The sequence below is a fragment of the Chelonoidis abingdonii genome, chromosome 5 (assembly GCF_003597395.2).
Source record: "Chelonoidis abingdonii isolate Lonesome George chromosome 5, CheloAbing_2.0, whole genome shotgun sequence".
NCBI classification, from domain to species: domain Eukaryota; kingdom Metazoa; phylum Chordata; order Testudines; family Testudinidae; genus Chelonoidis; species Chelonoidis abingdonii.
In genome coordinates this window covers 144,753,069-144,765,896 of record NC_133773.1, presented here as the reverse complement: position 1 = coordinate 144,765,896, position 12,828 = coordinate 144,753,069, and the positions used below count along the sequence as shown (strand labels likewise).

The 12,828-nt window shown below is 52.1% G+C and overlaps 1 protein-coding gene across 1 annotated transcript in view; it reads left to right on the top strand.

Moving 5' to 3' along the window:
- The window catches only part of ATP6V1B1 (ATPase H+ transporting V1 subunit B1), a 78,836-nt gene that overhangs the window by 42,814 nt on the left and 23,194 nt on the right, over positions 1-12,828 (top strand). Inside the window, exon 4 of the mRNA XM_032762442.2 lies at positions 7,042-7,135. Within this exon, the coding sequence (XP_032618333.1) occupies positions 7,042-7,135 (94 nt within the window). The remainder of the gene's footprint in view (positions 1-7,041; positions 7,136-12,828) is intronic.

Below are 12,828 nucleotides of genomic sequence, written 5' to 3'. Positions count from 1 at the left end.
GCTGTTAGCTTTCTTGGCAACAAGGGCACACTGCTGACTCATATCCAGCTTCTCGTCCACTGTAACCCCTAGGTCCTTTTCTGCAGAACTGCTGCCTAGCCATTCGGTCCCTAGTCTGTAACAATGAATGGGATTCTTCCTTCCTAAGTGCAGGACTCTGCACTTGTCCTTGTTGAACCTCATCAGGTTTCTTTTGGGCCAATCCTCTAATTTGTCTAGGTCCCTCTGTATCCTATCCCTACCCTCCAGCTGTTCCCTGTTCTCCAAAAGAGACCAGCCTACTCCTGGGAGCAGCTAGCTGAATGGCAGAGGGCTTCGCTGTGGCAGGTTGGGCCTTCAGTTCAAATCCTAGCAGCAGCACTTGCTAGTCCTCATTCCCACTACTAAGCCATTCTGTCCCTCTAGCTCACTTGAATCTTGTCAAGTTTGGCAGTGACCATGTTCATTCTAATATGGCTACATGTACGTATCTACATCTGGGAATAATGATCATTGATCATACATACAGGAACAGGGCAGCCCAGAGGATTCAGGGTGTCTGGGGTCTTCCCCGCTGCTGAATTGCCACCGAAGACCTGGCACTTCGGTGGCAGGTCCCAAGGCGGAAGGACCTCCCCACCACGGGTCTTCGGGGCACTTCAGCGGCAGGTCCCGGAGTGGAAGGACCCCATGCCGCCAAATTGCCACCGAAGACCCAGAGCAGAGGAAGCTCCCGAGGCCTGAGCCCCGCGAGAGTTTTCCGGGGCCCCCAGAGCAAGTGAAGGACCCCACTCCAGGGGCCCCGAAAAACTCTTGTGGGGGTCCCTGCGGGGCCCGGAGCCTGGGGCAAATTGCCCCACTTCCCCCCACCCCTGGGCAGCCCTATATAGGAAGGGGGACTCTATTCTGGGAAGCAGCGACTTTGAAAAAGATTTGACGGCCATGGTGGATAATCAGCTGAACAGGAGTTCCCAGGGTGATGCTGTGGCCAAAGGGCTAATGCGATCCTCGGATGCATAAACAGGGGAATCTCAAGTAGGAGCACATAGGTTGTTTTTCCTCTGTATTTGGCACTGGTGTGACCACTGCTGGAATTCTGCGTCCAGTTCTGGTGTCCACAGTTCAAGAAGGATGTTGCTAAATTGTAGAGGGTTCAGAGAAGAGCCGTGAGAATGATCAGAGGGTTAGAAAACCTGCCTTATAGCGAGAGACTCAAAGAGCTCCATCTATTGAGCTTAGCAAAGAGAAGGTTAAGGGGAGACTTGATCACAGTCTATAAATAACAAATATTCAGTTACGGGAGCTTCAGGCCAGCAGAGGCAGGAATAACATGATCCAGTGGCTGGAAGTTGACGCTCGACAAATTCAGACTGGAAATAAGGGATAAATTTGTAACGAGGAGGGTAATTAACCCTTGGAACAACCTACCCACGAGTTGTGGTGGGTTCTCCAACACTGGCAATTGTCAAATCAAGATGGGCTGTTTTTCTAAACTCGGCTCTAGGGATTATTTCGGGGCACTTCTCCGGCCTGGGCTATGCAGGGGTCAGACTAGAGGATGGCAGTGGTCCCGTCTGCCCTTGGAATCGATGTCTCTGACTGTTGGGTGGGGGGTCTGATTCCAGCTCCTTGTGACAAGGCAGCCACAACACACTCACAGAACCACCCTTGCAGCTGGCTCTCGGCGTACAAGCAGGCCGGCACTAAGGGGACGGGCAGGGTTCCAGGACAGTATGTAGCGCCTCTGGTTAACACTTCCTATTATAACACTCTGTTGTCAGCGGCTTATAACTTTGCCAAACTGTAACTGTTGGGGCTGGAATTTACCCTGCTGAGCATCTGCCTCAGGCTGAAGTTATTTTTCCCCCAACAAAAGTGGTTCCGCCTTTTCTCAGAACAAGACTAGGGAACAATCGGCTGTTTTTGCCCGTGTTAATAAAACTCTTAAGCATTTTGTTGGGAAGCTGTAGCCCCATCATGCTCTGGAGCAGGGACTTGGCATTTGGCTGCTGGGGCCAACTTTTGCCCTGTCCTTGCGCTTCCCATCTGCTGAGGGGCCAGGCACAAACCTGAGAGCAGGAGACCATGTCTCCTGTGCTCCCAATGGCCGCCCCCCGGTTGGCCCACAGGCAGCAAGGAGGAGATGACTCTGTCAGCTTGGAGAGGAGAGGAGTCTGGGGGCAGTGGAGGGAGGGCAGGTTGGACAAGGAGCCAGACAGGTGGTGGGTGAGACTGGGACAAAGACCCAGGTGGACATCATGGAGAAGAGAAGCCGAGGGTTTGAGGGCACTGGGACAAGAAGCCAAGGGGGCTGGGGACTGGGCTGCGGTGTGCTGCTGGGCCATGGAACCAGTGAGCGTGGGGACATGGAGCCAAGGGGACCAGGGAGCTGGGGGATATTGGGACAGGAATGAGGACTTGAGACAGGGGGTGGAACTGGGACAGTGGCCTGGAAGTGCCAGGCTACAGGAGTCAGGACAGGCGGGCACAGGGGCTGTATAACCACTAGAGTAGATACTCGCCTTGGACCCTAGACTAGAACCCAGGATTCCTGAGTCTCAGTATCCCTCAGCTGCCAGCCCGTAGCAGTGAAACCCACTGGCAAAGTGTGTGTCTCATCCCCATCTACTGGTTGGCTCATGTTGGGATGACAACCTACTAGTGCTGTCAGTTGCTCCGGAGCAGAGGTCTGCGCTATGGAACTAACAGTTCGGACCCTTCCGGTGACCCATGTGGGTACCTGCCTAGTTCCACAAGCTGGCACTCCTGTTTTGTCACTTTGGTTTTTTCAAAAAGCTAGGAAATACACACCAAAAACTATGTTAAAATGCACCGTTCAGGTGGAGAAGTGAAACACTCAAAAGCTGGGAAATGCCAGTATTAGGGTACGTCTACACTGCACGATTATTTCGAATTAGCTTAAACCGATATTACAAAACAGATCTAATAAAATCGGTTTAGCGCGTCCACAGTGGGATCCCGAAATCGATTGTTTGCGTCCATGGTCCAAAGCTACCATCGATTTCAGGAGCGGTGCACTGTGGGTAGCTGTTCCTCAGCTATCCCATAGTTCCCACTTCCGTGTTGAGAGCACAGTGCCTGATGGGGCAGAAAACACTGCCCCGGGTGGTGCTGGGTACAGCCTCACCCCTCCCTTTGTGAAGGCAGCAGACAACCCTTTGGCGCCTTTTTCGCGGAGTGCATTGAGCAAACGCCATAGCACAGCAATCTTTCCCTTTTTTTTTTCACGTGGTGGGGGGGGGAAATAAACTGATGAGCTGTTCCCTGAACCACGCCAGACACTGTGTTTGAACCTACAGACATTGGGAGCTCAGCCAAGAATGCAAATAATTTTCAGAGACTGCTGTGGACTGTGGGATAGCTGGAGTCCTCAGTACCCCCTCCCTCCCTTCATGAGCGTCCATTTGAGTCTCTGGCTTCCCGTTACGCTTGTCACACAGCGCTGTGTATCCTGGAGTTTTTTATTCAAACGCTTTGGCATTTCGTGTTCTGTAACGGAGCTGGATACAACAGATTTGTCTCCCCATACAGCGATCAGACCTAGTATCTCCCGTACGGTCTATGCTGGAGCTCTTTTTCGATTTCAAACTGCATCGCCAGCCGTGCTGATCAGAGCTCCACGCTGGGCAAGCAGGAAATGTAATTCAAAAGTTCGCGGGGCTTTTCCTGTTTACCTGCCCGCTGCATCCGAGTTCAGATTGCTGTCCAGAGCGGTCAGTGCTGCACTCTGGGATGCCGCCCGGAGGCCAATAACGTCGATTTCCGTCCACACGAACCCTAATCCGAGTTATCACTATCGAATTTAGCGCTACTCCTCTCGTTTGGGAGGAGTTCCGAAATCGATTTAAGGAGCCGTTTAACTCGATATTAATGATGACGTCGTGTGAACGGATACAGCGTTAAATCGGTATATCGGCCATTAAACCGATTTAAAGTCGCAGTGTAGACCTGGCCTTAGAGTTGCCTCTTTCAACCTGAACTTGGCCCTGTTGTGTGCATGCACTAGGCTACAACCTTCAATTACATGGGCACAGCCGATTTGTTCCCCAGTTCCCTCTGCCTCACGTCATTTGCCCCTAAAATGTGCCTTTGGCCTGGCCCTGCTGGAGCTTTTCTCTCTCCAGTGTCTCCTGCAGGAGGTCCCCGGAAATGCCAGTTTCAGGTCCCATACCTCCTAGTTCTCCACCCAGTCAGCAAACTCTGCATTGACAATCACCAGTTCACCCCTCACCCTCGCAACAACTGGCACAAAATGTCTCGCCCTGTGAGATCCTTATCGTGGCCCTGATCCTGCACCCTCCATGCCGGTGGATTCTGTGGGTCTCCATGGGGGCACCAGGGTCCGTCCAAAATAGAAGTCACGGTTTTCTGTAAAAGTGTCCTGACCTTTTGTAATCTAACTCCCTGTCCCTTCCAATCAGCCCACCTTCCCTCCTGGCTTGTCCCTCTCTAATCATTAACCCCTTGAGCTCAACCTTGTGAAACTAGGCAGCTGCACAGTTGACCTCCCTGGGACCTCTGCTGGCGAGCTGCGAAACTTCACTCCTCCAATGCCGCAGAGACCTTTGCAGTGCCCTTCTAATCCTATTAGAGAGTCAGCCTCCAAAAACCTGAGTCTTTTGCAGAAGCGGCTTAGGAAGGGCCTGACCCACACACATGCACTGGGGTAGGGCAGCCTTTTCCTTTCTTCCCTGCTGCCGCAGCTGCAGCTGGATGAATGAGCCTGCTTGAATGTGCCACATTCTTTCACAGTCCAGTCTTTCCAAGGGGCCACACGGCTCTAATTAAAGCAGCGGTCGGGAGGTTAATTAATACAAATGGTGGCAAATATTATACCAATCAAAGTGCCTTTGGATTCCCTTCTCTGCTAGAGCACACTGCTCTAGTAGGATCTCGTTAGCGAGCTGGGAGAAAACAGCCCTTAAACCACCCGACTGTTACCTTCATTGCATTAATGAGACTGGTTTATGCTTTCTTTATTCCGGCCTTTCCCTGACTCATTTTGGAATTGCTGGGTTCTCCAGAGCTGCCTTCTTTGAGCAAATCTAGGTTTCAAAGCAATTTTAAAAGAACGATTTCTCATGTGGCAGGAGTTGGAATGGAAAATTGCAGTGATCTCTTAGCTAGCTAAAGAAATTGCATGTAAATACTGGTGTGTAATGTTTATATACGTGCGTGATATATAAATATGGCCCTGACCCTGAAGTTGGCTCTGCTCAAGAGAATCCCTCCACCCATGCCGAGTTCGTTGCAGAATCTGGGCTTGTGTGCCATACATGCTACTGAACTTCCCAACAGGGATAGCTGGTCTGATGATAACTCTTGAGACCCAGGAAATACAGCTCGTTATATGCGAGCAACGCATGTGCCTTTTTCTCCCATGGCGACTGGTCGACTACTCAGCTGATGTTTCTTCATTTGTTCACATGGCAGAGGTCTGTACTGCAGCGAGCACTGAGGATTCAGACCCCACCGGTGACTGGGGCACTGCACATTTAAATGCAGAGGGGAGCAGGATATTCTGATGCCTGCTTCCATTTCCTGTGTCTCAAACCACAACAGGGGCTGGCTTCCTGTCTGATTGCTATGGGTTTGGTTTGTGTTGTAGTGAAGATGCAACTTGTTCATGCTCATGCACGCGCACACACACACAACCAACAGATCCCTGGCTGAGGATTTTCATAGCTTGCAAGGGCCTGAGCTCTCTTTCTCCCTCCTCCCACCCCCCCACAAAGTCAAATCTGAAAGGTGGCGCCATGCTCCAGTTCTGCCTTGGCTCAAGAGCGCCACCCATTGAGACACAAACTCCACTTCCTGCAGCACCTGGACTTTTGCCTCAAGATCTCTCATTGGAGCGCTGACCTGGTCCTACCCTGCTTAGCTTGGGAGATGTAAGAATTCTAGAGCAGCTAGAAAGCAAAGGATCACCGTGCGCTTCATGCCCAGCACAGAGCTCTGTGCCCAGAGGCGAACAAGCAGAGTGCTACCCTGTCCCTTTGTGAAGGCAGGGCTGCTGAGCAGGGATGGACAGGTGACCTGCTTTTGAATCTACATAGTTACATTTAGGGGGCAGGTCCTGAGCTGGTGTAAATCAGACCAGCTCCACTGGTATCAGCTACACCAGTAGCTATGGCTCGGGCTTCTTCTGGAACAGTGACCCTTGGGTCAGTGTGTGCGACCTGTCCACCTCTGTACCTGAGCTACACAGGAGATGAATCTGTTCCAGGAGTGCAGCTGGAGGGACAGGTTCTTTCGCTCATGTCACAGAGGTTTGTGTATGAATCTGTTCCAGGAGTGCAGCTGGAGGGACAGGTTCTTTCGCTCATGTCATAGAGGTTTGTGTATTTAGCTCTGGAGGGCCCCACTCCAATCCCCAGTGTTGGCCAAGATCACCAGCCCAGATCCAGCCATGACTTAAAATCGACTGTAGTACTGATTACGTACCAGCTTTACCGAGTTATCCCTGTTTGACAGCCCCATAATTCTTAAGGCCAGCCAGGTCCGTGAGGGTACAGGAAAGGGACAGAAATCTCCCTGGGGTGGTCCAGCAGCCTGGAGGTTTTACAACATAAGACATGAGGGAGATTGTAGGTTTAAATGGAGGGGTAGCCAGGTGAGCACCAGTTCCTCAGATCCATGCGCTGCTGCATTAAGGCTATAAACTGGGAGTTGTGCAGCTCTACGCCAGGCTAGAGAGGAGGCATGCTGAGACACATGCATACAGGGTCCAGTTACATTGTGGAGTAAAGGTTTGAGCCAAAGCCCATTGAAGTCAATAGAAAAACTCCCGTTGACAGGCTTTCGATCAGGTCCTAAAAGAGGAGTTTTCTTAATACCAAAACTTCTTTCCTTCCTTCCTTCGCAGTCTCCCTCTCTCTCTCTCTCTCTGATGCATCTTTTTAAACAGTGCAGATCACATAACATTATCTTCTAGATTCCCTTCCCCTCAGTTCATTTGAACTCGCCTGGCCCTCTCCAGCCATTTGCTGTTAATCCCCACTAATTGCCACTAATTCGATTCCTGTCCCCGGGTCTGTGCAGGTATTTGAAGGAACATCTGGGATTGACGCCAAGAAGACATCCTGCGAGTTTACCGGGGACATCCTCCGGACCCCTGTTTCTGAGGACATGCTAGGTAGGTCCATAAGAGCTGCTGAGAACAAATTTATCTCAATACATGGATCTCATTGGAAAAAATAAACAGCAACAAGTTACTGCGCCCGCAACAAGGGGCTGCCAGAGCCTGTAGCCTGCTGCTGATTTTACATTCGCAACTTGTGATTTGTCTGCATAGAGATTCACTTTCCTTTGCTCAATATTTACCCTTGTTTCACCTGCCCTGAGATAGGAGCTGCAGGTAGGGTGACCAAACATCTCGATACCTTTGGAGCCATCCCAGTATCAGGGGCTTTGTCTTATATATGTAACTATGCTCCCATCCCGAAGAAAAAGTGTCCTGATTTTTCACACTTGCTCTCTGGTCACCCTAGCAGCAGGCGCTTTGGGAAATGGATTGAAAGGCTGGTCCAGTTCCGCTAGAGCTGTTGGAAATGCTTCCTGGCCTCTGCTGAAAAGCTGCTGGGTGACTTTTGATAGAACTCCTCAATGAGTCTGAAAAGCCAAATTCCAAAGGCGCCAGAAGCAGTCAGTGTGTCTCTATTCAGGACCAGCCCCACAAGCAGAGGGTAAAAGAAGCAGTAATGGAAACAGAGAAGAGAGGGTGGAGGAGAGTGGGGAAGGTCACACCGTCTATAAAGGCTGGTAGGGGAAAGCAGAAGGCAAAAAACCCCAAGGATGAATTAATGCTGCCAACAGGTTTCTGCTGATGCCACACATGAGCCCAAGGTTATGGGCTGGGATCTGATTCCACATTCAGGGGGTGTCTGGTGCCGTTAGAGAGAGAGGGGCTGGCTAAGAAATCCCTATTCAAATTCAGATTCTAAACCACCAAAGTTTGGGGGTGTTTGGATTCTGGGGTTTGGTTCAGCCCAGCTTCAGAGTGCAATCTGATACTCCCCAGCATTGCTTCCGGCCGGGCTCGAGCGACTAGATCAGGGCTGGAGGTACCCAGAATGCACAGCCCCACTAGTAGGCGAAGGGAGGGATTGAAATCAGCAATAATAATGGCAAAGTGGGAAGACAAGGCAGTAAAATTGTTTGATGACTGCAAAGGGCAGGAGGGTTTAGTGGATTGGTGGCGGACTCCAGGATCTCTTGTTGCCAGTTCAAATCTGGTCTAGGGGTGGAGGTGAGTTAAAGGTGGCTCCCATCTGATGATTGGTCTGTCTCTTATATCAAATGAGTTTGTTGGGTCTCAGTCTAGTTCCTACTGGATGACAGGTGGCTGCATCTTAAAAAAATTTAAAATAGCACCATCCTTGTTGGAACTAATTGATCCCTTTGTCTCAGAGGAGTGACCGAGAATGCAGTAAGTATAGAACCTGAACTTCTTTCTGGTGAATAGAACAGGAGCACTTGTGGCACCTTAGAGACTAACAAATTTATTTCAGCATGAGCTGTCATGGGCTACAGCTCACTCTGAAATTTGTTTCCTGTGAACCTAGGTGAGACCAGGGCCCTATTGTGCAAGATGCTATATATAAACATAGTAAGAGACAGCTTCTGCCCCAAAGAGCTCATAATAGAAATAAAGGGAGAGAAACAGAGGTACAGGAAGGGGAATTTGCCCAAGGTTATCTGACTCCCACTGCAGTTCTCTATCCTCTAGGCCACAGGCCTCTTTGGAGACATCTACGCTGCAGCTGGGAGAGGTGATTCCCAGCTTGATCTAGCATACTAACTTAGAAGTGTGACCAGAGATGCAAGGGCAGTGCCTCGGCCTAGCTGCCTGACTGGGTACCTAGGAGCTTGGAGAGGTTGTCCCTGAGCCGCTGCCTGTGCTGCACACCAGCTCGATCACAGCGAGGGCGTGTACATCTGTGGCTAACCAGAGAACTTCTGCCAATGTGACACCTTTCACTGGCATGAAACTGGCTACCACAAGAGAGGAACCTGAGCAATTTCAGAACAGGAAATCTAACTTTGATCCTTAGTAATGGAATAAAATCAACGTGAAGGGGAAAACAATTCTGTAACCGTCTGGAAGCTAACGATGGAGTCATGAGCAGTGAAACAGCATTGGGGATCTGTAAAGAACAGATCTGGGCAGTCCCAATCCCAGGGACAAAATCAGTGGGGGACGGGAACTCGGTAGATGTGGCGTGTCGTTGTCTGGACATCAGTAAAGTATTTGCTAGAGTGTCTCATGCAATCTTACTCTCCTGTCGACTTGCAGTAGGAAAACTGACCACCGACCTGTATGCAAAGGGCAGTGGTAAAGGGCAGTTGCATTGCGCAGGGGGCAGGGGGCAGTGCAGGAACTCAGGGTAACATGATCACTGGACAGTGGATGGTTCCTTAAGGGATCTGTTCTCATCTTGCTGGAAAACTTTAGGAGACCGTCTCTCTCCCCTCTTCCTGCCCACCGAGGCAGCGCTGGGATAAGTGCCACATTCCAGGATGCGTCTGCTACCCACCTAGTATGGTTTGGTTTGGTTTTGGTGAGGTGGGAAGAAGGGGGAAAGAGTGAGATGCTAAAAAGTTAATCATGTCCAGCCCAGATGCAGAGCTTTGGTGCACAGGAGGTGGGGGAACCTGACCCTGCCTTGCTGTGGACACTAGAATGTGCAGCCAAGTGTCCCCTTAGCATGGCGGGGATCCGACACCTGCATTCTCCACCCCTGACTTGTCCCTTGTGAAGATGGGAACAGGAGTGCAGGAGGCTTCCTACTGCTCTGTGCAGCAGGCTACACCCACTGCTTAACCTAACATATGCCCACACCTGGCCCCTGCTGCACACCACTTAGGGACTCGCAGGCTCAAGAGCTGACGCCAAAGTCATCCAACCCCAGTGTGCAGTGGCCACCCCAGGCCAGCGCCTTCCTAGCCTGATGGGCAAAGCCTTCCCCTGCAGTGCACTGAGGCCTGCTGGGGCATGTTCATGGCTAGGCCGCCAGCCGACACCAGCGTCTTGGGGATACCTTTAGCAGCCCACTGGCCTAATTGGCATGACACAGGCAAGAGCCATCCACACAGGGGCTGCCCCATAGGAAGCCAGGCAAGGCAAGGTCCACAGAGCACACTGAGACACAATGAGAACTGTCCCCAAACCCAACCTGGGCTGTTTGCAAGGGTCCAGAAAACACTTTGATCTCCCCGACAATTTGATTTTGGTTTTTGTCTGATTATTCTGCTCTTCAGGGTTCTGGCTGGAAGCTGAACTCCCACAGTGCCATGAGGAAAGGCTGTTTTCACCTTATTTAGGGCCCAATCCACAGACTATAGAAATGGGGGGCAGGGAGCTATTAAGTCATTCCAACTCCTTATGCAGGTGCATTCCCTTCCGTTCCTTTTCTAGCGCTTGGTGGGCTGTGCTTCCAGGCTGGAGGAATCTATCCCAGCCAGCAGTGACTCTGAAACAGACTTGGGATCATGCTGGCTAATGAACATTAGCACCCACTGCAACCTTGTGGCCAAAAGAGCTAATGCAAACCTTGGGTGCAAAAACAGGATTCTTGAGTAGGAGTGGGGAGGTTATTTTACCTCTGTATTTGGCGCTGGTGTGACCCATGCTGGAATCCTGAGTCCAGGTCTGGTGCCCACCATTCAAGAACAATGTGGATAAATTGGGGAAGGCTCAGAGAAGAGCCACAAGAATGATTAAAGGACTAGAAAACCTGCTTCATAGGATAGCCTCAAGGAGCTCGATCTATTTAGTTTAACAAAGAGACGATGAAGGGGTGATGATCACATGAGTACCTAGAGGGGGAGCAGAATTCACAAGTGGGCTCTTCAGTCTAGCAGAGAAAGGTCTGACACGATCCAACGGCTGGAAATTGAAGCTAGAGAAATTCAGACTGGATATAAGGTGCAGAGATTTAACACTGAGGCTAATTAACTGCTGGCTCAACTTCCCAAGGGTTGTGGTCGATTCTCTATCACTGTCAATTTTTAAATCCGGGTCGGATGTTTTTTCTAAATGCTCTGCTCTGGTTCAGACAGGAATTAGTTCTCTGGCCTGTGCTGTGCAGGAGGTCAGACTAAAAGAGTGATGCCTTCGAGCCTAGAATGGGCATTCTGGGCAGATTAGGCCTTGTCGTTATTATGCAGGTTTCCTGACTGTCCCTAGAGCTAGTCCAGGCCCCCTTTGGGTTTGTGTAATGCACTGGGCTGGACTCAGGAGCTGTGAATTCGAGTTCTCAGTTTGTCACAGACTGCCTAGGTGACGTCTGGTAACATTTTTCTGTGCCTCAGCTCCCCATCTGTAAAGTGGGTATAATAAGCCTCTCTTTTCTTGTCTAGATGTCAACTCTTCAGAGCAGAGACTGTCTCATTGCAGGTGTATGGAACAATTTGTATAGTGGGGGTGCTGAGAGCCACTGAACCAAACTGTAAACGTGATATATAATGGAGACCAGGGGGTGTGGCAGCCCCCCCTAGTTCCAGCCCCTATGGTATGGACACAGTGGCCAATTAACACATGGGGCCCGTGCCTGGGGCCCTGGTCAATTTAGGGTTCCTCACAGGAGCGCTGGAACCTTCGTAGAAGGGGCGGGGCCACTGGTGCTAGAATGGTGGCCCCATCCCTTGCTTCTTCTTTTCCCCTCGAGGCCCTTCCCAGTGACCAGGCCAGAAGCCAGAGCCAGGCGGAGAGCAGGGTGCCCAAGAGCAGCCCTCATCCATGCCCCTGACCCGGGGTGCCACCCATGGCAGGTGGAAGGTCTGGGGCTTCCCACAGCAGCCCAGGCTCCCTGGGAAGCTCTTACCACAGCCCAGCTCCAGCTTCCAGCCTGACCAGGGGGTGGGCCCTCAGGGGGAAGATGTAGGGTTGCCAGACATCTGGTTTTCGACCAGAACGCCTGGTCAAAAAGGGACCCAGGCGGCTCTGGTCAGCCTGCCCTAGCTCCACATGGCTCCGGGAAGTGGCCGCCAGGTAGTTGTGGCCCCTAGGTGCATGGGTGGCCAGGGAGACTCCGCGCGCTGCCCCTGCCCTGAGGGCCAGCTCCGCAGCTCCCATTGGCTGGGAACTGTGACCAATGGGAGCTGCGGGGGCGGTGCCTGTGGGCGCAAGGGCAGCGCATGGAGCCTCCCTGGCCGCCCATGCGTCCAGGGCTGCAGGGACCTGGCGGACATTTCCTGGGAGCAGTGGTAAGTGCCGCTGGGACCCCAGCCCCCAAACCCTCTCCCACACCCCAACCTCTTGGCCCAGCCCAGAGCTCCCTCCCTAACCCCAAACCCTCATCCCCTGCCCCACGCCACCCCAGAGTCCACATTCAAACCAGAGCCTTCACTCTCTCACCCTCTCCCACACCCCAACCCCTTGGACCAGCCCGGAGCCCCCTCCCTCACGCCACACCCTCATCCCTTGCCCCACCCCAGAGTCCACACCCCAAGCCACAGCCCTCACCCCCTCGGCCTCTCCCACACCCCAACACTCTTGCCCAGCCTGGAGCCCTCTCCCACACCCTGAACCCCTCATTTCTGGCCTCACCCAACATCCACACCCCCAACCCAGATCCCATACCCCCCCACACCCTAACCCTTGACCCAGCCCGGAGCCCTCTCCCACACCCTGAACTCCTCATTTCTGGCCCCACCCATGTCCACACCCCCAACCCAGAGCCCATAACGCCCCCCCCCCGCACCCTAACCCCTGACCCAGCCCGGAGTCCTCTCCCACACCCTGAACCCCTTATCCCCAGCCCAGTGGTGAGCTGGAGCAGGTTCCCACCAGTTCCCAAGAACCGGTTGCTAAAATTAGACCATCGT